The sequence below is a fragment of the Lepisma saccharinum genome, chromosome 5 (genome assembly GCF_977018435.1).
Source record: "Lepisma saccharinum chromosome 5, izLepSacc3.1, whole genome shotgun sequence".
Classification (NCBI taxonomy): Eukaryota; Metazoa; Arthropoda; class Insecta; order Zygentoma; family Lepismatidae; genus Lepisma; species Lepisma saccharinum.
The window spans coordinates 25,155,150-25,180,426 of NC_139233.1; the positions used below are offsets into that span (position 1 = coordinate 25,155,150).

Sequence of the window (25,277 nt, forward strand, 5' to 3'; positions counted from 1 at the left end):
CACTGGGTAGTAGTAGTTGACCTATTGTGTGGAAATGTATAAGAACGTTTTAAAATGCTATGCTCCTTCTATCGTGAATAAAAGTGTTATAACGCGGGAAAAACCACGTGTTTATTTACTGATTGTATTGGGCGCTGCAGTCGAAGTGCAATTCGAAAGACTTGCGCTTCCAGTAAAAGGCGACACCATTTTCGAAGGATGTTCGCTTCAAGTACGGTCTTGCAACTTTCGGACACGGCCATAATATGGGGTGTAAGGGGCCGACTTTCCCGCAAGCATCAAAATGTCAACTTCTCTTCCACGTAGTTCACCTCGGTAACTATGGTCTTGCAGGCCAACGAAGCTCTGGCGTCTGGACTCACAGCCAGTACAATCCTCTGTGTGGCTTGTTTTGTACGTATATGTTTGATAGTCCTTACATTTCATCTTATCATTTATCCCCATCGTTGCAACTAGCCAAACGTGGCAGAAATTCGACGTTAAATAAACTAAATCAATCAATCAAAATATAGATGAACAAACATGGGCATCTTATAACCGCACAGAATTTCACAGCTTACAGAGGCCATTAGAAAGTTTTGTCAGTTGTTTCAAATCCACTTTACACTCTGATACGATTAACTGGACAACCTAAAGTGGGATGGGAATCACTATGTGTCGGTTCCCGAACCTAGGACCAACGACAGCGTTACCACTACGCCATCGGGGAGCTTCCTACAGTTCACTAAAGCAAATACATTTTATTGATAAAAGTTTTCCGTTTGATGTCTTCTTGGAGAACTACGAACCATCGAAAACCTTAGTTTTATCCTGGATGTACGCAACCACGCAACACAGATTTACAATTGTCATTAATGCATTGACTTTGCAATTACTGTAACAAAATATGACTCTTCTTCAAATAGCCAGGTACATATTCGTTTGTATGTCTGAATATGTTGCAAGTAAAGTAAATTTGGCTGAAGGAAATTAGTTTCGTGTAGCTTCTCTGTCTCGTCTCGACAATGGAAAGCTTCTGGTTTCGATTTTTCAAAGACCTTCTGTCTCTCGTCTAGATCAAGATATCCATAACATAAATTTCTAAATGGAACTTACAATCATTTTGCAATCGATATATCTCTATCTGACGGGAAGCGAGTCTGCTTCTAACATAGAGAGAACAGTAGTCTGCGTGCTAAATTAATCCTAGCCATTGAACAAGTGGATCTGTTATGCCAGTCATAAACACTCCGAGGGTGGTGCGAATATTCACCGGACTGATTCTGTTTACAAGATTGATAATCGGTTTCTTTTTATTGCAGCGGGCAGTGTGTCTTGCAACTAGCAGCGTGGGCACTGGGCCAGCTGTTTATGGCCCATACATATGCCTCCATTATCTTGCCTCGCAGTCATCCATTTGTTCCAACGCAGATGATTCCAGTGTGGGTTTTGCAACCACGTGATGCGTAGCTGGCGACATCTGGTTTTGCCTCCTTGCGCCACTTTTTTTTTTTTTTTTAAATCAACAATGCGATCGAGTCCATTACTCTTCCTTGGACAAGCGAGGGCTTTTAAAAGTTTTTGAATCGCACCAGCGTCCATTAATTTTTTTGGCACTGGACATAATATGAAGAAGCATGGTCTTCGTAGGAAGAGCATTCGATGCGTGCAAATGTGCGCATGCCAGCTGAAAGCTGGACCAGGAGGTGTAAAAGATGGGTACATACAGGTGAATCAATTATCGGTATTGAGTGGACGGTGGTTAAAGCGTGCAGGATTGAACTGTCATTGAAACATAGCATTCAAAACCAGTGACGTAGCAAGGGGTGGGCCTCGCGCCTGAATGAACCTCACGTCTCATTGGGTTGGTACAAAAAATGTATTAAATAGAAGTGAGGGGGAAAAAAGATGGAAAGGGCTAATTTATGTAGGCAATAAAATTTAAAAAAATCTGTTTTTATCTGGCTTTAAATTCTAGTTAAACGTTAAAATACGTCAAATCAGGGGCGTAACATGCAGGCGGGCGGGACTCTAAGTCTAAGGAGGTCTGAAAAAGTAAAAATTATTGTCATTTCTCATGTGAAATATTTACGCAAAAATTCACGATAACTTTGCGTGGACATTTTTACCCATTTATTCCTTTCTCGAATAAAAAGCGATTTGTCTTGTCTCTTCTTTCTCTCGATTTTGCACTCCCGATTTTAATATGTTAACAACGAAGCACGTCCAACTGCCACGAAGCAAGTGCGAGGCATTTAAATGCTTGGGTTGTTTGCAACTCAAGAAGGCAATGGAAAATATAAGTTCTTACTTCCTTCTTACAGCTTCATATTTCAGCTCCCGGAAAACAAAGAAAGACATTTTTAGGGCGTGTGAAATTATTATATATAACTTTCTTCACTAATTTATTATTATTTAAATATGATAAATTGCCGACGTATCTCTGAAGACTTTGTACCGATTCACATTGAGATTTCAAATTTAAAGAACGAATGGGGGCCTCGCATTCTAATCTCGTCCAGGTCCTCGCGATATGTTGCTACGCCACTGTTCAAAACACAATAAAATTGTTAATTGATAAAAGAAAGCGTTTAACACAGTGTGAGGGATTGCTACAGGGAGTCAACCTCGGTGCCTAAACGTCAATAAAATTATCAACACATGGAATTAACGTGTAGTTCCAGTATATTTGTGGATATAGTTGAAAGCTATTCTATGTGACTCTGCCCTCACACGCCCCTCTCACGCAGTGCAGACAAGTCCTCTCATATTTACTGCAGTTAGGAATTTCAAACTCATGCATCTCTGTCAATCATATGCTGGCTATTCACATTACTAAAGTAGAAGACAAATTAAAGAACCCTCGTATAAATCTTAAATGATCCATAACATTTTAAAATTAAACAAAGAAAGCTCATTTATAGCATTAAATTTAGACGCATAACGTTCCTGTTATGAAAATTATCTACTTTACGTGATTTCAGTCTAACACATTATCAAAATTTTGAGCACTTGTTAATAAATACTGGAATGACAATATACGTAGATCACTCGCATCTTCTGTAACGGAAATGGTTCATTATCTCATGTAATTAACAATATAAGTATAAACGCACATAAAATTCAAATTACTTAAATTATTATTTTCTTTGCAACAAGTAAAAAGCACTGGATACTTTCAATCTAAAGGAGATTTCACTCGTTTATGAAATAGACATATTTTAATTCTATAATGAAGCAGTAAAATTATGAACAATAAACAATCTCTTCAATAGAGAAATCATATGTCCTGTATTATTGCAACAAGGCCAATAATAACCTATATTGTGTATAATTCCACTATCAGAATTAAGTCTTATAGTATTAAGCCTAACATTTGTTTATCAGAGATCGTCAATGTTAGTTCCACTTATGTGATCGTGAAAAATAGATAGTCCAATCTTTAATTATTAGGATGAAAGCTTTGTAAGTCACAACATTGCTGTATATTCACTAGCTTAGCATCATAGGTGTGCGCAGACCCTCTGATTAGGGGGTGGGGGGCAAGAGCCTTGATGAAAGTCAGTCGGGAAAGAAAAACCTCATTTTATCTCACTCTTTTAGTTTTATTGCATAATGCACGCACGTGAATATATAGGCCTATATATATATATATATGTGTGTGTGTGTGTGTGTGTAAACATATTATTTAAATACATTACATAATCAATTCATGTGCCCTATAACAAACCAACAGCTAAAATGACAAATTGTCTCTGAAATGTGCGCGCTCCTCTTCGTCCAAACAATTGTTCATGGAATATGACAAAATTGTTTAGCAGTAACAGACTGAAGTACTAAGTTGATACTACTTCTCTCTCTGGCAATTTCCAATGCATTACAGAAAAACAATGAAACTGCGAGCGAAGCGAGCAAGAAAAATTTTATATTCAAATTTTTGCAAACTGAAAACAATATTGATTTAATAGGGCCCCTTAAATTTCATGGGGCGCCATGGCATTCTCTTTTACATTTATTTTCATTTTGATCGTTCGGGGCCCAGGGCCAACTCCCTATAAAATTTGAAATCGAGGGGGCAATTTCCTCTCTGTGACCCCCTGCAGGTACTCTTGGCCGTATGGAAGAAAGAATGCAAGAAAGACGTGAAAAGTAATACCATCTTGAGTGTCCTTTTATGCAGCTACTCTTAAATTATGCTAGTCTTGCTTTCTTTTACTTCAATGATTGGCCCCCTTGCCCCCTAGAATTTATTACCGTCCAGGTTGGGGGGGGGGCAATTTAAAATAATTATTATATTGGGGATGCAGAAATGCGATAATTTCAAATTCAAGTGGTGTTTATTGAAAGGGGCAACACTTATCGGGGTACAGTATTATGTTCCTTGCTTGTCCCTCCGTGGAAAAAAATTGCGGATGTTCATGATTAAGGGGGCAATTGCCCCCCCTTGCCCCTCCCGTGCGCACGCCTATGCTTAGTATTTACAAATAGATTAGGTCATTATCTTAATCATAACTTTCATGTAAAGTAGACATCACGTGACCCATACACTTTTGCCCTTCACCAATAACGTTTGGTTGGGTTCAGGGGTACCCATCCCCCCCCCCCAAGGTCAATGGCGCAATCCCCCCCCAAATCCCGTCATGCGTCCCCCCAAATCATGTGGGAATCCACATGAAGTATTTAATTACTATAGCATGTCTACTGAAAGTAATAATCTTTTAAGCTTTATTGAACACGATACTTGATCTGCCCGTCCTCCTTAAACAAAGGTTTCCATCCCCCAGCTAGACCGTGGATGCATTACCCCTCAAAATATTTTGGGTGAATACGTAATAATTCTTTTTATTTGAATACAATAGCCTGTTGAACTGTCCATATTTTTTAATGGTTCGAATTTTCGAAATAACGGAAAGCTAGCAATCTCAAATGTCATAATTATATAAATATGTATTTAAACAGTGTTTGTGGTTGGAGAACAAGATTTTAATAACCCACAATTTGGGTATTTAACACAAAGTCTTACACAACTTAAGATCGAGAATTACAGAACCCTAGCTAGAAATTCCTAAGGCCGGGACGAGAATATAATAAGGTCCCTCCTTCAAAGAACTCTGCTTCTGTATTTCGTTGATTATTTGGTGTAACTGCTTGGGGTAACTACAATTTTTTTAGTAATCCATAGCAATAATTACATGTCTTGAACCTGTGCAGCTGTCTTGAAACCTGGACTAGAAGCGAAAATTTTTCCATTTACACTTCAACTGCATCAAAACCCTATGAAATCACTTAGCATTTTAAAAAGTTATTCGTATTACATTTACATTTGCAAACAATAGAAGAACTACAACCAACAGCTGGACTTTCAACTTCCATGTTTTCAAACAAGCGAACGGGTGTAGCAAACGAGTGTGCAATGCCTCGTGCTGCATGCTGCTGGCTAGATAGCTGGTTTAATTGACGCTTTCGAAGTGCACTAGACATAGGCGTGCACACGGGGGAGGGGGGGGGGGGCAGTTGCCTTTCCTAACATTCTCACTTAGAAACTGAATGTAGAGAAATCTTATTACCGTTATTGAACAATATTATTATCTTTAAAAGATAACCGTATTTTGAAGCCAACGAAAGTTCCCAGCAACTACGGCGGATTTATGTCCTATATAATGGGACTATCTCAATTCGTTTTCCAGCAAATTACTTGTTATTAAGATTCACGCATTTCATTCGCTAGCCTAGTTGTGTTACACCAGAATAAATTGGCCACACATTGGAAATGAATACATTATGTGTAGTTGATTTGAATCTGTTGCATGAAATCTTGTTTATATATAAATTAGTCTGAACCACAGAGATGGAAAATAAAGGGGGAGGGAACAGAGAACTTGTGTGCCACGAAAGCTGAAATTCTTCTAATAGTGATTCTCGGTGGGCCCGGACACACACTATATGCGTCCCTGTTTAGAACCCATCAATACAATACAACAGTGAGATGGAATGAGGTTTTTCTTTCTCCGATTGAACTTCCATCAAGGCTTTTGCCTTCCTTAATCGCACGCCTATGGAACTAGGTGATGTCAGTTCCGACAAGACGGTACTTCAAGCCCGCTTCTTCCCACCTTTCGGACACAGCCTTACTTCTGGAAGCACCGTATATAATGTTGGACATTGCACCTTTTCACAATGTGCTCCGTCGCAGTTACAAATGGACCCTAGGACCACCCGCTTGGCAATGCGTAGGCATGATCCTGTAGCCAACCTGGCTCGCTGTGTCGCCGCTGGGGAAGAAGGGAAGTGGATGATTAGTGCGGAGCGACAGATGATGGTGGGTGGAAAGGAGTCCTCAGCGTGTGATATATGATGGCCCTGTCAACTGCAATAATTTCGGTTTCTGGACAGTCTGGGAGAGTCCCAGCGCTTCCACGTTGAGATATCATAAAGAAAACTGTGGCAGGACTCTTTTTACAATAGGGATGGTGCCCCGAATCTGTCTTCATTTGAGTTATAAATATCTGTCTCGGTGTCAGGGCCTCCCAAATGACGCAATGGTAACGTCGTCGCCTTCTAATCAGGGTGTCCCGAGTTCGATGCCCGGCAAATATTGGTTCGCATACCACTTTAAAGAGTAGGTCTAGTCCCGATTAGCCTATCTGTGCATAAAGTGGACTCAACCGTCGTCTCGGTGTCGAAGGGTAAGTGGCGGAGTGGTTAGCACAGCGCGCTACAACGCAAGGGATCCCGGGTACGAATTCCGGCCCAAGGCATTATTCTTCTTTGCAAGTGTCCTTTTATCAATGTCATCATATCATCACTCATCCTCATCGCCGCGATTAGAGCGACCTAAATAACAAGAATCAGCAAACGGAGAAATATAGCTTAAATAATACAAACAGCGTGTCACCACACAAACTCTCACAGCGTATGGAGGTCATTAATTAAAATGAAAATTAATGTTCAAAGATTGACAGAGAAAGAAAAACAAAAGGAATTTAGTAGATTCCAAGCTCTCTTGGAAAGTACACAGCATGAACCAGATATTGAAACAAATTGGGAAAATGTGAAGAGAATCTACTTAGAAACTGGAGAGAAGGTACTTGGAATTAGAAATCAACTACAAAAAGACTGGATGTCTGAAGACACTTGGGAAGTAATAAGAAATAGGAAACAAGCAAAACAAAAAATAAACCAAAGCAGAGCAAGATTACAGAAAGCAGCAACCCAAACAGAGTACTCGGAAATAGATAAAAAGGTGAAGAAATGTGTGAGGAGAGATAAGAGGAAATGGGTAGAGGACTTAGCACAAAAGGCAGAATAGGCAGAAAAGAGAGGCGACTTAAAACAGTTGGATGACATAACTAAGAAATTATCCAGAAAAACATTCAGGAAAAGTAAACCGGTGAGAGATAGAAATTGTAATCTATTGCTAACCCAAGAACAACAAATGGAAAGATGGAAAGAATATTTTTCAGACATATTGAATTGAGAAGGGAAAAGAGAAGAAGAAACTTGTAACCGAACAAGAACAGAAGGAAATAGAAAATGTACCAAAATTAAATTAGGGCCCCCAACTAGAGCAGAAGTTAGACTAGGAATAAAGCAAATTAAGAATGGCAAGGCTCCTGGAATGGATAACATCAATCCGGAACTAATTAAAGCTAATGTGGAAACTTCCATTGACCTATTACAACCGATGTTAGAGAAAATATGGAATGAAGAAAAAGTTCCATTAGAATGGAGAGAAGGTTTAATAGTAAAGCTGCCAAAAAAAAGGAGATACAACTAACTGTAAAAACTGGAGGGGAATTACTTTTCTAAGTATACCAAGCAAGATACTATCGAGAATAATCTTAAATAGACTGAAGGATGTTGTAGAATCAAGATTGAGGAAAGAACAAGCTGGTTTCCGCAGACAACGTAGTTGTGTCAATTTAATAAATACTCTAAGAATAATTCTGGAACAAAACAATGAATGGCAAGCCACCTTATATCTTACGTTCATCGATTTTGAAAAGGCTTTTGACTCACTAAATAGAAGAGTCATGTGACAGACACTAGCAGAATATGGCATTCCAACGAAGATATTAAACCTAATGAAAGATATGTACGAAGGTTTCGGGTGCAAAATCCTACATGAAGGACAGCTTACAGAATACATAGATATTACAAATGTAGTGAGACAGGGCTGCATTCTATATCCGACAATATTTCTGCTAGTACTAAATGCAGTTATGAAGAAAACGATGGGTTACAGGAAAAGAGAATACAATGGGGACTCAAAGATAGACTAGAAGATTTAGATTTTGCGGATGACATCTGCTTATTAGCTCAAAGACTTAGCGACATGAAGGAGAAACTAAAAAGGCTACAGGAGGAAGCAAAGATAGCAGGATTCACTATTAATGTGAGCAAGACTAAAGAAATGAGTCAATGCAAGAGGAAAAGAGAAAATTGAATGTTTGTCATGAGCTGGTTGAACAAGTAGAGTGATTTACATACTTAGGAAGTGTCATAACAAAAGAAGGAGGTTCAGATGAAGACATACAAAATAGAATCAAGAAAGCCAATGTGGCATTTATACAACTGTATCCCATTTGGAAAACCTGCAATGTTTCTAGAAAGACAAAAATAAGGATTTTCAATACAAATGTAAAATCAGTTTTACTGTATACTTGCGAAACATGGAAAACCACACAAGCTAACACGAAAAGGATACAAACCTTTATTAATCGCTGTCTCAGGCGTATCCTCAATATAAAATGGCCAGAAATAATATCAAATGAAGAACTATGGAGAGAAACTAAACAACAGCCAATTGCAACCCAAATAAAAAGAAGACAATGGAGTTGGTTAGGACACACCTTACGAAAACCAACTGGAGCAATAGAGAGAGGAGCCGTAGACTGGAACCCCCAAGGAGCCCGGAAAATAGGACGTCCGAAGAAGACATGGAAGAGAACAGTAGAAGAAGAAGGAGCCGAGAAAGGAAAAAACGTGGAGAGAGGTCAAGGAGTTGGTACGTCACAGAGCCAAATGGAGGTGTTTCACTGAAGCCCTATGTTCCTGATGGAGCAAAAGGAATTAAGTCAAATAACAAGAATCAGCAAACAGAGAAATATAGCTTAAATAATACAAACAGTGTGTCACCACACAAACTCTCACAGCGTATGGAGGTCATTAAGATAAACAATTATTCTTGTTTCGATGCAAGTTCTCGAAAACCTGGATTTTAACCTGAATAAATGCAACCTCGCTGCTCAGGTTTATAAATGATAGTACCGTAAGGGGATTTCTGGGGGCTTCTGTTTTCTGCACCCACTCCCTCCCCCTCTCCTTTGCTCAATGATTCGAAAGTTACTGGATGTCTCACAATACTGTAAACTTTTTAAATGCCGTTGTATTGACTATAAACAAAGCACATGACACAAAATTATTTTTTCTTACAGTTGGTCGTCGAAAGTGCCTATAATATCATTGCTGTAGAAATATACACCATTTTTTGTTGGATAATCAAGATTAAATAAATAACGAAAAGAGGTGTCTCTTTACAAAGACACCCAAATAACAACCTCCCTTCTACTCTGGACTTCACTTTGCAGACTAGCGAGGCTCTGGCGTCTAACTCACAGCCAGTATAATACTCTGTAGGTCTTGTGCTGTGTCGTTCGTATATGTTTGTGACTGTCCATTCATCCATCTCAATTTATAACGATTCATCATCATCTTTGCAAGTAGCCAAAAGTGGCAGAAAAGCGAAATAAAAAAACAAACAACTAAAGCAATAAAAAAAAATCTGAAAAGAATGTTCCACCAACCCCCTCATTTACCACAACCACGTGTTTAATTTTTCAGCTTTGGATTCTACAGAATATAAATAAATTGCATTCTGTACCTCGATATTTCTTCGATAATCGATTTCAGTACCACGTAATCTGATTGATCGAATCTGTCTTGGAAGCTTTGCTTAGAACCATTTCTCGATAAGTATTCCTGAACGTTAACCACGAATTCAAGGAAAAGAAATGACGTGTGACCTGACGTCACTTCCGTGAGGCATGGAATCCAATGTGTTGTTCGAAATTAATTTGATGGCGCACGGACTGCTTCAGACAGCCTTAAAACTAAAAGTTGATTCCCTATTAATGACTCGTGTAGTCAGTGCCGACCACTTCAGAAAGTCTTCAACGTTGTCAGTCGCGTGCTCTACATTTCCGTTGTCTTCAAGAGGTTATGCAGAGGAGAGATTTGGAACGCGACGAAATGGAAAACAGGCGCAGATGCAGCGAGGGTCTAAATAAAGCGGTGAAACAGCTGCTGGGGTCGCCCCGAGATGCTGACGACAGAATAAGAGATACTGGGACTTCTGGAGATGAATCATGTCAGGTAAATTGCACCGGGATAGAATCAGGAAGATAGTGAATAGGTCTACAAAATACAAAAAAGTAAAACTTGTTGCGCACGAGCACTTATTTTTCAAGCAGAACGCCATTATTGATGATGACCTACATATCAGGCACGTATTTAGAATTTTTTTTCAGGGGGGTGGGTCAGAACCAAGCGTCTCAGAAATAATGATTAATATAAACGTTTAAATTACAATAACTATATTATTATAATAATTAATTTAAATAATAATAACTATTAAATTAATATTGTATTGTATAATAATACGTAAAAAACGGTGTACGTGTAGTTAAGATTGCTGAAATTTATATAAAAGAAACTGCCCTGGCAAGGAAATCAGTGCCAAATAGATAAAAAATTAAACATTTATTAAATAACAACATAGAATAATATATCAAGTTGTCGAAAATTAAAGTTTCAGATTAATATCTTTGGTACTGCCATTCAAAGTTCGGTGGAAATAAATAACACTCGATTATACAGCAAATGCTAAACAAGTACATTTTGATTGTTTAATGCTAGCTAGCACTTAGTAAGTCTTTCGGCGGGGGAGGGGCAGGTTCCGAAAACGTGGACTTAGCCCCTAAATATGTCTAGAATATATAGAATAGTTTAGTGTCAAGCGTCTCCCAATGAAACAATTATGTTGTTGTTATGCAACAAAAGAGTCATTACACTACGTTAGCTTTTGTTAAGACACATACACATCAAATTAATGATAAAGGAATTGTAAGAACTAAATATTTAACGCCTTCAAAGAAATTGAAACAAATAACCGTCGATTATACAACAAATGTTAAACAACGCATATTTTCATTATTTATTTTTTGTACTTGGTAAGTCTTTCGGGGGAGGGGAGGTCCAGACCCCCTGGATCCCCCTAAATACGTCCTTGCTACGTATGTACAAAACTGTTACTCTTCAACTGATTATTGTTGCACAAGGTTCTTGAAACAGTAACAATAAGTTCAACTGAGACGATTAGGGCTAAGTGGTATCCGTATCGAAAAGCAACGGCCGTAATTTATTTACCAATATCAGTCGATACTTTGCCGGCACTTTGATTTTTCACTAGATGTACAGAAATGCGGACATTGGAAATTATGCAAAATTCAAACTTTCTTTATATTTTGTACTAAATTTTGCATTAAAAAAGTGCAATTTGTGATACATAACATCTCTTTCAATATGCTGATGTAATTCTTGAACATTTTAATCAAAATTTTCTGGTAAATCTATGTTTAAAATTGGAGAATATTTGTTTAAACTAATTGAACTATCATTCTTAAACCCGAAAGTTCATGGCTGCAGCAACACAAGCCTTCCGTCTGTCCCTATCCTGGGCAAGATCAATCCAATCTATTCAATCCTTACCGATTCCTTTTAGGTCCATCTCAACGTTACATCTGCATCTTCGTCTTGGCCTTCCTACTGGTCTCTTACCATCAGGCCTCCCAAAACAAGAATCCCGTAAACTCTTCTTTCCTCTCCCATTCGTGCCACATGGCCTGCCCACCTAAGTCTTCTTGATTTAATCATTCTAATAATATCTGGGGATGAATACAAATTATGCAGCTCCAAATTATTCTTCTCCTCTCACCTCTCTGCTCATCCTTTTTGGGTCCAAATATTAATCTAAGAATTTTATTTTCAAATACTCTTAATTTGTGTTCCTTTTTTAATGTAATGGACCAAGTCTCACATCAATATAATACTACAGGCAAAATTTCAGTTTTGTATATTTAGCTATACATTAATATTCATTATCATTTTCAGCAACTTTTAATTATTATAATTTTCAAGTATCGGTAAAGGTGGGAATCTGCCCAGTCCTAGACACGATTGATTGGTTTGTTTATTTTAGTTCGCCTTTCTGCCACTTCTGGCTAATCACAAAGATGAGAATGAATCATGATATAATGAAACCGATGAAGGACAAGCACAAGAATCAGCGTATTATACTGACTGCGGGTACAGGCGCCAAAGCCTCGTTAGTCTGAAGGTTGACATTTGAGTGCCTTCTGAAACGGCCACTTCTTTAACCCCTCAATTTTTGTGCTTTATAGGGATTAATTTGTAAATTTTATAGATATAATACAGTAAAAACTGCATATCCCGAAACCTCTATAAGAAGGAAACCTGTAAATACGGAAAAAAAGTCCACAGAACGGACAGATTTTATACCTGAAAATGACCTGCTTAAGGCGGAAACCTCCTTAACGCGGAAACGGAACACCATTTAAAGACCAACGAGATGTTTTTATTCTCAGTAAGACTGAAATTTCTTCCTTTATTTTTTTCGCTCGCAAGAAAACAATGCAATACTGTAAGTGGAACACGCCTCTGTTGCCACTCGCTTATCGATAACATTGTCCATATGAAAGAATGCGCTACAATACTCATAGCTGTTACGATTCCGTTTCTTTCTTTCATCTCTTACCCTCTTTCTCCACCTTTCTTTGTCTATTTCTCCTCTGTTCTTTCGTCATCTTTCTATTTTTCTTATCTCTCTTTGTTTCTTTCTTTTTTCTTCACTTTTATCTCAATCTTTCTTCACCTCTCTTATTCCATCTTTCAATCTTTCTCTTTCCCTCTATGCACATAGCGCTACGACGCCAGGGTCCCGGGTTCGAAAAGATACATAAGTACGTACTGTAAGTTCTTACAATACTGTAAAAAGTGTACCAACATGTTGTGTAGTTACATAATTGTAATCTCTGCTATGCTTATTGCGACTGTTTATTCATGTACGTACATGGATTAGTACTCTACATTATAAGTAATGCGAAATGTAAATCTGTCTTTCTATTATTTCCTGCAGCGCTCTATACTGTATTTAAAGTCAACCCTGTATAAGAAGGAAAACTATTAAGACGGAAAATTTTGCTCGGAACCATCATGTTCCGGGATAGACATGTTTTACTGTAATATAAAATGTGTACACTTTAAAAAATCTAAATGTAGTAAGTTTGTGCACCGCAAAAGGTCAGACGCCTTTTGTGTGCAGCATAAGAAACAAATAAATTACATAAGAAAGCATTTCTGATTTCTGTCACATGCTGTTGGTTATTCTGATGGCAACTTTGCAGAAACCTTGCGCGTAAGAATATAGTGCACATGATGAAGCGATATTGTAGTTCTGGGATCTTACATTATGAGCTGCACAGTTACGACTAATATTTTCATGGGCAACATTAACTTCGTTCTTACAGCAGATGGAGAATAGTTTAGTATACTTATTTAAGTGGCTAAGGGAGCTTTCCAGCAGGATTGATTCATTTGGTTTATTTTTACTTCGCTTTTGTGCCACTGTTGGCTAATAATTTGCGAAGATGGAGCTGTTGATGATGTGATGAAATTGATGAATGGACATTCACGAACATCCATGCCCAGGCCGGGATTCGAACCCAGGACACCTGGTGTCGTAGCGAGATATGCTAACCACTCTGCTACCGCAGTAGGAAATACAACTCAGCGAGCAATGAGAATTAATGGTGGAAAGTTTTTTTTGCCGTGACAGTTAGTACTATATGCTTCTACGTTGTAAACGGTATTATTGTATTGCAGCTGTACTTATAACCCTCGGAATACCAAAGGGTTACATTTTGGACCCCACGCATATATTTGTAGCTGTATTTTACCCGGTTTTTAGTTCCGAAACTGGGATTTTTTTTGTAGCTGAATATTTTTGGTTTAATGTAAATGACAAGCAGTAAAAGGTGACCTTTCTCGAAAAATTTGCTATGAAAGAAAATGTTCTTTTGTGTCTGGGGTCCAAAATGCACCCCATTGGTATTCCAATAATGAAAGTAAATGCAGTGTCTTGGGCATTAGAAAAGTTGTTTGTCAACTACATTTTAATTTAATGTGATGTATACTCTCTGTTTGTTTCCATTGTATCATTAGAAATCATTAATCATTCAAAATCATGAAAGCTATGTATAGAACATGAATATGAATGACTTTGTTTTTTACATATTACATATTATCTATACTTGTAACTTGGGAAATACATTTTAAAACTACTCTCTGTATGTTATTTGAAAAACCCTCATTTTAAAACGCGAAACAAAGAAAAAAATCATTGGGGTCCAAAATGTACCCCATTGGTATTGCGTGGGTGTTGTTTTGCTTGGTATTTCGAGGGTTACAACTATGGAAGGTGTCTAGACGATGCGTTATAAATTAACACCAGTACGAGATCTAACCTTTCGAGATTTATCGAGACGGAACTGAGAACGAGACAAACATCTGTAAAATGAAGACAATAGACGAGACGAGATCGAGTTGCGCATCTGAAACTCGAGACGAGCTTTTCAAAGTAGTGTTCCGCCACTTAGCTTACTTTTTGTTTTTTAATCAACGAATGATAACGATAGAAAAAAATTGATGGGTATCAGGATCACATCACAGAGTTTTGGATACAAATTAGGAACTCTGAAAAAGAGTAATACAAATAAAGTCGAGACGATTATCGCTACCAGGAAGCGGAGAGATACATTGGATACAAAAACATAGTCCACCTGTTTTGTTGATTTGTTTAAAATCGCTTGACTGCAACGGAGATGACAAGAAGATGGGGGGGGGGGGGGCGACGTAAATGGGACTTGACTGAGGTAAAAACAAGAGAAACGCTATTCAGGATCAGTGGCGTACCCAAGTAAGGCTATCGGGCTCAATTCCTATCCTAAATTTCCTATCGATACATAATTATCGCTGAACTGTAGATTCATATGCTAAAAAATAGCCCAAAAATAACTTATTTAGGTTACACAACCTTCTAACGTGCTTTCGAAGGGTGGTATTTGTATCTTTGTTAATTTACGTCGCATTTCTATCACTTTTTGGTCTAATTGCGACCATGAGGGTGAGTGATGAAATTGATGAAATGACTCTCACAAAGAACACTCATGACCCCGAACCACTTAACGTTGTCGACCATGGCTTCAATGGCATTAAAGTGACTGCAACTGCCATATTAAGGTTTTCTCATGCGTTATTGCTCTTAGGAGGATATATCTAATCATTTGAGCTCTAATTTGCTGCACCTATCCCACGTTGTCGAACATTTAGCTCTTTGCCTTTGATGTTAACAATCCCAGGTTCGATTCCCGATGATCGACCATTGTGAAGACAATGGGGGAGCTTCCTGAAAATAAGCCGTGGACACTATAAGTGGCGGGTTTGAGAAGATATCACATCAGCCTCCATGATAGAGCGGCCCTCATAACGTGCTATGAAGCCAGAGGTCGCAGGTTGGAACATTGGTTGAGGCATTCCTTCCGTCGCATCATCTATTTCGACAACTCATCTTCAGTGTGTCGATCAGTCGAATGGTAGAAAACCGTTGTAACTGAGACATGTTTCCCGAGACTGAGACGAGTGTTTATGAATCGAGATGAGAACGAGGAGATGATACTTTTTAGATATTGTCTCGAAAGCATTCCTACCAGGAAGGTCGACAACTGGATTGAACCAACAATGTCTTGTGCAAGCCACAAAATTCATCGGGAAGGGGGTGTAAGGGGTGTTTTTTCGGTGGGTACTCATCTCAACCTCTCCCCCATGCAGTGCATCTTGTAAACCAGCTTCTCTCTGGAAGGATGTTTTCTTTGCGATTGTCCCTGATGTACATGAATTAATACGTACCCTTGAAATTAAATGTTAATAAATAAATTATGGCATAATCATAAAGAAGAGATCTCCAATGGCGTAGTACTAACGTCGTCGCCTTGCAATCAATGGATCCCGGTGGAAGCACATAGTAGTTCGGACCACACTTTAAACTGCAGGTCCAGTCCCGATTATCCTATCTATGTACAGGGTTCCCACACACCTGGAAAACCTGGAAATCTCAGGGAATTTGAAAAATAATACAAATCTCAGCGAAAATCTTGTAATTGATTAATGGTTCCCAATGAAGCAAAACTGAGGGATTATAATATGCTCCTGTCTGTGGATAATCCAAGTTGTTGTAGCATTTCTCTTTCAGCAAGGAACTCATATCTATTTGTTTGTCTGTTTCTTGTTTTTAAATGTGATTCCAGGGCTGGTGACCAAGTGTATACCCTCATAAATTTTGCGCTTTTTAAAATTTTATTAGTCAATTTCGATCTTTTACGTGACGTAAAGTATATTTCAAGATGTGGAAAACTCATAATAAAGATAACCTGATGTCCAAAGTTAACCAGTGTTCATCTGATTTTCCTTATTAAGGAGTAGTTTTACGTTTTTTCTTCCTTCTTTTTTTACAAAATAGTAAAAAAATGGAGTGTCCTGTTTAGGGAAATATTTATTTTCTGCAATCTTTTGTGTACAATATTGTTGATGTGTATTTACTGCATTTAGAACAGAATTTTAAATATTTACTTACTAGTGCCATATATGAATTATGTACTGTTCATAAATACTTGTTCATATTTTAAGTTTTTGATCATGTTCAACTATTGTTATAGTCATGACATGACGTGAATTTTTACATGCCTCAAAAGCTCACATATGTGTAAAATGGAATTACTTGTAGGACCAGCAAATCTACATTAATATCTTGTAGTGAAATAGTTTTCTCAACAGATATGCCAGAAATTGAATATCATGAGGTGAAGGCCAGTTGAATGGTGTACTTAGCCCCCCCCCCCCCATCACACTTGCACCTGCAACTGTCACTAACTTACCATTACGTACTAGCATTCCTCACTTATTCATCTTAGATTAGGCTTGTTTTGGAGCACTGTTAAGTTGGTTTTGATTTTATCTCATGCCAATGTATATGTGGAAAGTGGGTTTTCTGTAAATAAGCAGGTTTTAATATAAAACTTGAAAGAAGAGTCTGTTGTGGCTATTCGGCAATTTTATGATGCAGTGAAAGTGGTAGGAGGAGTGTCAAATGTAGAAGTAAGCAAAGATATGATCCAGTGTGTTAAAGGTGCACGTATTAGATACGAAGAAGCATTGCAGAAGATGAGAAAGAAATGTGATCACAAAGAAGACAAAAGGAAAGAAATTAAACGTAAAGCAAGTGAGATCCGTTCTTTACAAGTCAAACAAACAAAAGATGCAAGAAGAAGCAAAGGCTATTGCAGAACAATTAAAAAAACTTGAAGCTTCTGAGAAGTAAAGTTTCTTAATTTGCTGTATCAGACATTAAGTACATTTCTTGTTTTATATTTCAGTCTCAGTAACTTATTATTCCTTTTTAAATCGGTACTAATAATTGTCACTTCATTTTTATATGTTTTAAAAATGCCAATAATTTGTTTGTCTTAACTATCATTGTATGCATTACAGATTAATTGATATTGTATCCATTTATAAACATGTATGAAAAGTGTGAAAATATTTCAATGTTCTATATCAGATATGTTAGAAATTGTTTCAGAATTATTTAAAGTTCTAGAAAACTGGTCATATTTGTTCTTAATTACATGCAAAGAAGAGTAATTTTATTTTATTATTGAACTAGTTTTGTTATTTGCATCAGAAAACAACGGTAATAAAGAAGGTGAGGATGGTATGGCTATGAGGGGAAATGGAGGAGGCCATTGTAAAATTAAAGTAGTCATTTACTGTGCATTCAATACTGTGGAAAAAATATGAAGATTCTGGAAAACTCAGGGAAATCTCAGGGAAAATGGATTTGGAGTTTGCGTGGGAACCCTGTATGTATAAAGTTGACTTAGAACAAAAAACTCGACGACAATAATCATATAGAGTAATAGTTCGATTGTATCTAGGGCTGTTGATAAATATAAAATTAGGTTTAAATTAGTTGCAAAGCAATGGACCTAATGAACCTCTCGCTGCCCATTCATGTCAGGCCCCGACGGTTGAGAAATACTGATTTAATCATTATCCATCCATCCTCATGGGCACGGTTATTCAAAAGTGAAATAAAAGCGAGATAAAATAAGAAAAACACAAATTCAATCTCAGAAGATGGTATAGTCGAGACAGCTGTTCTTTAAATTTGCTGTTGACTTGCGAAAGAAGTTTGTTGCGAATCTACTTCGTGTCGAGATAGGCTGGACCTACAGTTCAAAGTGCAAACGGAGCCACTGCGCAATGCGCATCGCCAGTGCCGACTCCAAAGTGGTCCCGTGGTGGGTCACAGCCCCCAGTTTTTTTGGAAAAAATATTTTTATGACAATGTGTCATTATATATATATATTATATACAATATTCTGTATTAAATTTTGATCTTTTGATAATTTTTATGCCCCCCCTCTGCCACTCTATCACAACCCCTCTAGCCCCCTTTTTAAATTGTCTAGCCTTTGCTTCTGGCATCTGCTTGCAATCGAAACCCCTTTTATATAAAGGGATTCCTATTTCACCTATGAAGTGAATGATGTAACTGTCCTCAGCATGCTAGCACATGCATTATAACTTTAAGAATCAAAATCAATTACAAAATGTATTGTATACAGCGTTGTTTACTTACGTAACTCCGATATGCACACATCGCAGAAACCAACACACATTAGCTTTTCCCCCAAATAGCAGCTGATTTGTCCCAATTCGCTTGAATCTACTCCGTCTCAACTTTCGATTGCACTATTCCCCCTACGTTCTGACTCCCGTCACATAACACAGCTTTTGTTGGACGATAACTGGTCCGTCACAATGGGATTCACTTCTCACGCGCTCACAACCACACTCACTGGCTTGTGCGGGGGGGCCACTTGGCTTCAGCTATCGCCCATGTGCCAGTGTGTATGGGACCAATGCAAAATTAGACAGCGCTGGCACTAGGTTCGGATCGCAGTGTTGCAAACTCGCACCCTGAAAATGCACTGAAACTGATGCAAACGTGGGGAGGAGAAGTTGACAGTATTCAAGGTTTTATGATGTTTTCGATGGGTGTCACTATTAGTACAGTCATGAGGAAGCTGCCGACGTTATGAAACCCTTACACAGACCCAAAAATAACTAAAGGTTGTGTGTCGTTTTAGTAGGAAATCCTAAAATTCAAGACACACAGGAAATGGTGTACATGGTAGAAATTTTAGCGTGGTTTTCAATAATGCAATAACAATACAAATTTTCTTCTGTGTCATCAAGCGAGTGCGTAATTTAGGCCGGTTGTGGCTCACCCCTTCCCCCCTATTTCGATTTGCTTCCATCTCTGTCTTCGTAGAAAGTACTCGTCATTTTCTTGACAGAAAACATAAGATAAGTATAAGAAATGTAACCTCGTCGTGCTATGAAGGTGTATAAAGGATATCAAGGTACGACTCCACACATTCTCCACTTTGGCCATAGTGGGTGTGATGTAATTAGCACCACGCTCCAGTCGCCCAGGCATAGGCACCGAGAGACAGGCGCAAAATACACACCCGGTATAAAGGCAGCTACGGACCCCCCCCTCCTCCTTTTCAAGCACACACACGCGGACACTGAAAGTATGAAATATATTAAAGTTTACTTCGTCAAATCATTTTACACTGAAATAGTTTAATCAGGATTAAACCTCCAGCTCAAGAGTAGGATCTCAAGCACTGAAATATGCTTCCAATGAGAATCTGTCATTAAAAGCCAACAATCACACTCTTGTTGAGGACAGGTCGGCGGGAAAGAGGTAATATTCTTCATCCACCGAAAGAAGTGTGTCAGTATAAACAAAACCACGTGACTTGAGAGGTAGTTGCATGTCAATTGGTTAATTCTTGACTCATCTCATCCATAATCGGTGACTTAGATGATTATTTAGGCTTTATCACATGCACTATATTTCTCGGTATTAACTAATAGGAATTCTTACAAGTCACGTGTTTTTGTTTACATTGAGTTCGTTCTTACAGCGGGTAGAGAATAGTGATGTGTATCTTTACATTGTAAAACTAAGATTTTGTTTTATGGAACAGGGCCTTGAATTTTTTTAAAACAAATACTTACTCAAACCATTCAATTAATAATAGAAAAATTGTTACAGGAGCATGTTGTCATATCAATATTGTTATCCATGTACGCGAAAATGTTAGTTTTTATAGCTTAGCTTAAGTACGTTAACATACCTTTCACTTGTATATTCATATGATGTATAAACAATGAATACAACACCAAACCCTTCACTTTTGTTTTTAATATTTCCCTGTTTTATATAATTCACTAATGTTCATATTTCTTTTTTATTGTTTTGAAAGCAGTTTCTTAAGATCTGAAATAGTTAGGTGTAAAGGCACTATATCGTAATCTGAAAATTTTAACCCTGAAATTTCTTCTACATTCTTCTTTATCATTTCAACATCCATATTTTTTCTGTTGCGTACATATGACTTTAATTCAGTCATATTTTAGTTTTCTCTTGGTTATGAGGAAAGATCTGTGTGTACTTGAAATTTAGTCATTTGAAAACTTTTCCTTGTTTTGGTTGATAATGGTTGTTAATAACATTTATAGCATACAATGCAGAGCACCATAATTGAATATTTGCCTGTTTTATTCCAAATAAATAGAAAAAGAACATTCTTGCATCAATTGTATTTACACTTTATATTTTGGAAACAAACCAATGTACCAAGACTTAGTGAAAGATCCTAGTAGTTGGCAATCTTGGAGGAGACCGGCAGAAACCACCAGTGAGACGAGCACTATTTTAAGCCTCATCTTACGTTACCCAGAATCTACCGAAGCCGCTGCAAGTTTGTTATCTTCACAAACACAATGCAGCACGTGTTTTTCGGTCGCGCACACGTTATGACATGTTCCGAAACTTAGCATTACACCGGGAAATGTTCGAACTGTGATCTACAGGCTGGGAACAGGATTACTAGCTTCCGTGTTGCGGTTCAGATTTTCAACCCGATTGATAGATGGAGTTGTCGGCGTTTCGCTTCGTCGAAGCTATTTGTAAAGGGAGTCAGTCCAGTGCACTGTTTACACAAGATTGGGACAACGGAAGGTTTGCCAGGAGAATAACCACGGGAAATTGGTTAAAAATGGGTGTCTTAAGTGAAGGAGAGAGAGAGGAGGGGTGGGTATACAGGTCTCGATAATATAGAACAAGTTTGGAGGTAATGGAGTGAATGGGATAGTCAGAATATCGAAATCTATCTCTTGTATTTGTGGTTAATTAACGTTGTCTACCACGTTGTTCATCGCGAAGATGAGTTCTGTGAAATAGGTGAAATAATAAATGTTTCATCCTGTTCTACACGGAGATTCAAACTTCGAACGTTAGATATTGGGAGTCTTCCCTGGTCAACGCCCTCGGCCACCTCTCTTTCTTTAGTCAACAATTAATCTTTGTTTTTAACAATGAAAAATTAAGATAAATTGATGAAAATGGTGAGACCAAATATTTTAAGACATACTTGGAATCTGAATTGGGTTCTGCTGTTTTCGGAGAGCGTATGTCTTAACTTCTACACCACGCAAGCCGGTAGATGTTCGTTGCTTCACTAAAAATTGACATCATCTACTTTTTGTTGCTACACTACTGCTTTAGAATCATATTTTCACCATAAGGGCAAGTCAAATTATGTAACCATAACTTCACTCCATCTGAAAGTTTTCACTTATTCTGTATATATCACACTACAAGTTAATTCGAGGCTTTTCGTATATCGGAGACATTGCTTTTGATGTCTAGGAAATATCTTCCCTAGTAATACTATTCTGTCTGTTGTATACTGTGGCGCCCTCCTGATAAAGTATTTGCTAACGTCGTCACTTACTAATCAATGCCTCCGAGCTTCTATTTCCGATGGAAGTACATTACATCGGATTAATCTTTAAACTGTAGGTCCATTCCCGATTTAGGCTATGTGAGCATAACGTGCACTTTAAACCATCTTTCCTGTTCCTAGTTTGTTGCTTGGGCTGCTCTGTCCAGAGTAATTTTGAAATTTCAAGTATTTTCCTGCATGGAAATGCAATAATTAATAATTTTAAACCACGAATCTCAAGCTAAATGCCTTCTCGGCGGTCAGGTAAGATCTTAAAATTTTCGATCCGCTGGTATTCGTCGTCATCGTGACCAAAAAGCACTTCACAAGCTTTACAAAGTTAAGAATAAGTGGATGTAATTCCATTCTGGAAGGAAAATGTACAAGGTCCACCTAATAGAGCAGCTGAGGAGTGTATATGTACAGTGTCTCTCAAAAGTTTTAGGACAACGACATTTTACACTAGGCAACCCAATTTACACAAGGCGTTGGTGGGTTGCGTGTAGAGCTAGGCTCAATTTCAGGGTTGCCACGTGCACAATAGATATTTACAAAATACGTGAAATAAATAAAAACAAGTATTATTGTATAAAAGTATTAAAAATATCACTATTATATCGCATGTGACAAAATTCCTTCTCAAAGAAAAAAAAATAGGTTTTCTACTATTTCATCGCTGGTGAGTCTACAGAAAGGAAAAGAGGTGAGAGAAAACGAGAGGTGACAAAGGACAGGAGAAAGAGAAAGCGAAAGGAGAAGACGAAAAGTAGAAGAGAGAAGAAAGAGAGGATAGACGAGGAGAAGAGATGTAGTGAGGAGAATGAAAAATGATTCTAGGAGAGATGAGCAAAGAAAAAAGAGTAGAAAATCGAGATGAGAGAAGAGGAGACGAGAAGAGGGGAGTGGAGAGTAGAGTAAAGGAGAGAAAAAGAGAAGAACGAAAAGAGGAGGAGAAAAGTGCAGTCGAGTCGGAAATCTAAGACAGGAGAGGAGATACGAGGAGTGGAGATGAGTGGGATGGAGATAAGATGCGAGAAAAGTAGGGAAGGCGATATGTGATAAAAGCAGAGCAGAAGGAGAGGAGAGAAGAAGGAGAAGGAGAAGGAGAAGAGAAGAACAAAAGAGACTGAAGAGAAGAGGTAGTTGCAGAAAATATCGTCTCAGCGTCAAGAATTGATGCATTGGTGAAATTGTCGACATGAAACATTCAATAACATTTTGAAATGTATTGGAGAATGTATTAGATCGGTGCGAAATACATTTTGGCTTAGTTCAGAGCAAGATAAAATCTTCCATGTAAGATCGTTGATTTTACCTGCGATTATACCACTAAAAACATGAATGTAATTTGAATATTTATGAGAATTATCCAATTTTTGTCCACTTCTCTGTTCGTTGAAATGGAGATTTTGTAATTTAATATTTCCCCTCTCCCCATCGTTAATTCCAAACTGAATAATTCAGTTTCACACGGCGTGAACAATGAACACAATGGCATAGGTCTAAAACTTACGAAAATTTTCTGCCAGCGGGAGGGTTTGAACCTACGACCATCAGATTGACAGTACTGAACGGTAAACACTACCCTACAAGCTTTCGCTCCTGAAAGTAAGTAGAAGGAGCTGACCAATGTGAAATGTAGATGCAACTCTCGTCCTACATGTAATGTGCAAATAATACTTGTTTGTAACAAAGAAAACGAAGATAGTACGCCTCGGCGAAAACATTTAATGGAGAATTGCACATGATGAGAACTTTTCATTCGATATTTTTTTCGACATTGAACTCGAGTGGAAAAAGGGGTAAAATTAGTATGTCCTGAATTGCACAAATATAAATAGTTATTTCATTAATATTTTTCAATGTCTTTGAAGCAGTACACAGTTATCGTTAGTGTATCATAATTCACGATCTTATACATAAAAATATCCCTTTGAACGTGTGTCAAATCATTTATTTGTTTATTTTTTTATAAATTCCATATGCAGAACAATGTAGCCACTATACACTGCTATTACAAATAATGTTACCATGCTCTTGTTTAATAGAAGGGGGATTTTAAAAAAAAGAAAAAGAACACCTAGTATGGAGGATCGAACCTGAGACCGCAATCAATGATTTCAAGAACTCTAACGAATACATTACGCCCTTTGTTTCCCTTGGAGCAACAGTTTTTAATTATTCTGTCGCGTCAATATTGTAAACGTTATTCTGCAAAAAGAAGTCCAATACTCTGATATAGCTCTGTACTTCTAGAATTACTCTATGCACATGCATTTGAAATTTAACTCTGAATTTATTTCTTCGTTGTTAGTATATCTAAGCTTGTGAATATATTTTATTTGTAATTTTATAACGGTTACATGAACATCTAGGAAATAGTTCCTTATAATAACCTCCGGTTGACCAAGTTGACAATATAGACAAATGGAATACAGATTGTCATCGAGCTTACATTGTTAAAAAGGAGCGGATACACGTATTACGATCCCAATACTTATTCAATAAGGTTTCTTGTTTGTCAGAAATTATGACTTAAACTATTGCATGTTGAGCTAGTGCCCACCTAGCCGCCTCTGATGAAATCTATCATTCTTCACATTCTCTTTAAAATTCGACTCTGGTCACTTGTAACTTGCTGGGTGCAGACACTGTGCATCGACGGACAGTGTTTTGCGATAAGAAGCGGTCTTGAATAGCGTGAGTGAGTCACTTTGAACGCGAGCAAGCTACGCTACAAAGCTTGTTTGCCTTTGAAAACCAAGTCATTTTTTTTACCGTTTCCGAACGCGATTGCTATTGTAGAAGTATATATTCTCTCAAAAGAGGAAGAAAGGAAATTAGACCAATGTTCTCCAGTCGTTTAAAACCAAATATTGTCTATTAAACGAAAAGTTCACGATTGTCAATAAACCTATCTGAGCATAAGTTGGAATAATTTAATAGAAAGATTCTCCAAAATGTCTCTCCCACTGTCTCCGTCTGGCCAGTACCCTGGAGGGCATGGGGGCCATGCCCCCCTCGAACCCTGAAATATTTAAATGTTGATTTTAGAAATATGTAAAAATTTCAATTTTGTTTTTACATAAATGAATCTGTTTCTTGCGCAAAAGTCTTCAGGCTGCAATATTGGATGGTTTTAGTTTTATAATGCAAGGCTAGCAGACGTCAGATTCACCGATTTAGCCAGGACAGTGCGTTACTTTCAATCCCTGTCCCGACTTTTTCGAACTGCAA

At 37.8% G+C, this 25,277-nt stretch overlaps 1 protein-coding gene across 8 annotated transcripts in view; it reads right to left on the bottom strand.

Moving 5' to 3' along the window:
* Window positions 1–19,060, bottom strand: part of Fhos (Formin homology 2 domain containing) — a 292,809-nt gene extending 273,749 nt beyond the window's left edge. For all 8 annotated transcript variants that reach the window (XR_014441685.1, XM_083122315.1, XM_083122317.1 and 5 more), the window contains exon 1: window positions 18,815–19,060. Coding sequence is in view for 7 of the 8 variants with exons in the window: in XM_083122315.1 (XP_082978441.1) it covers window positions 18,815–18,835 (21 nt within the window). In the remaining variant the exon portion in view is untranslated. The remainder of the gene's footprint in view (window positions 1–18,814) is intronic.
* Window positions 19,061–25,277: the final 6,217 nt, after the last annotated feature.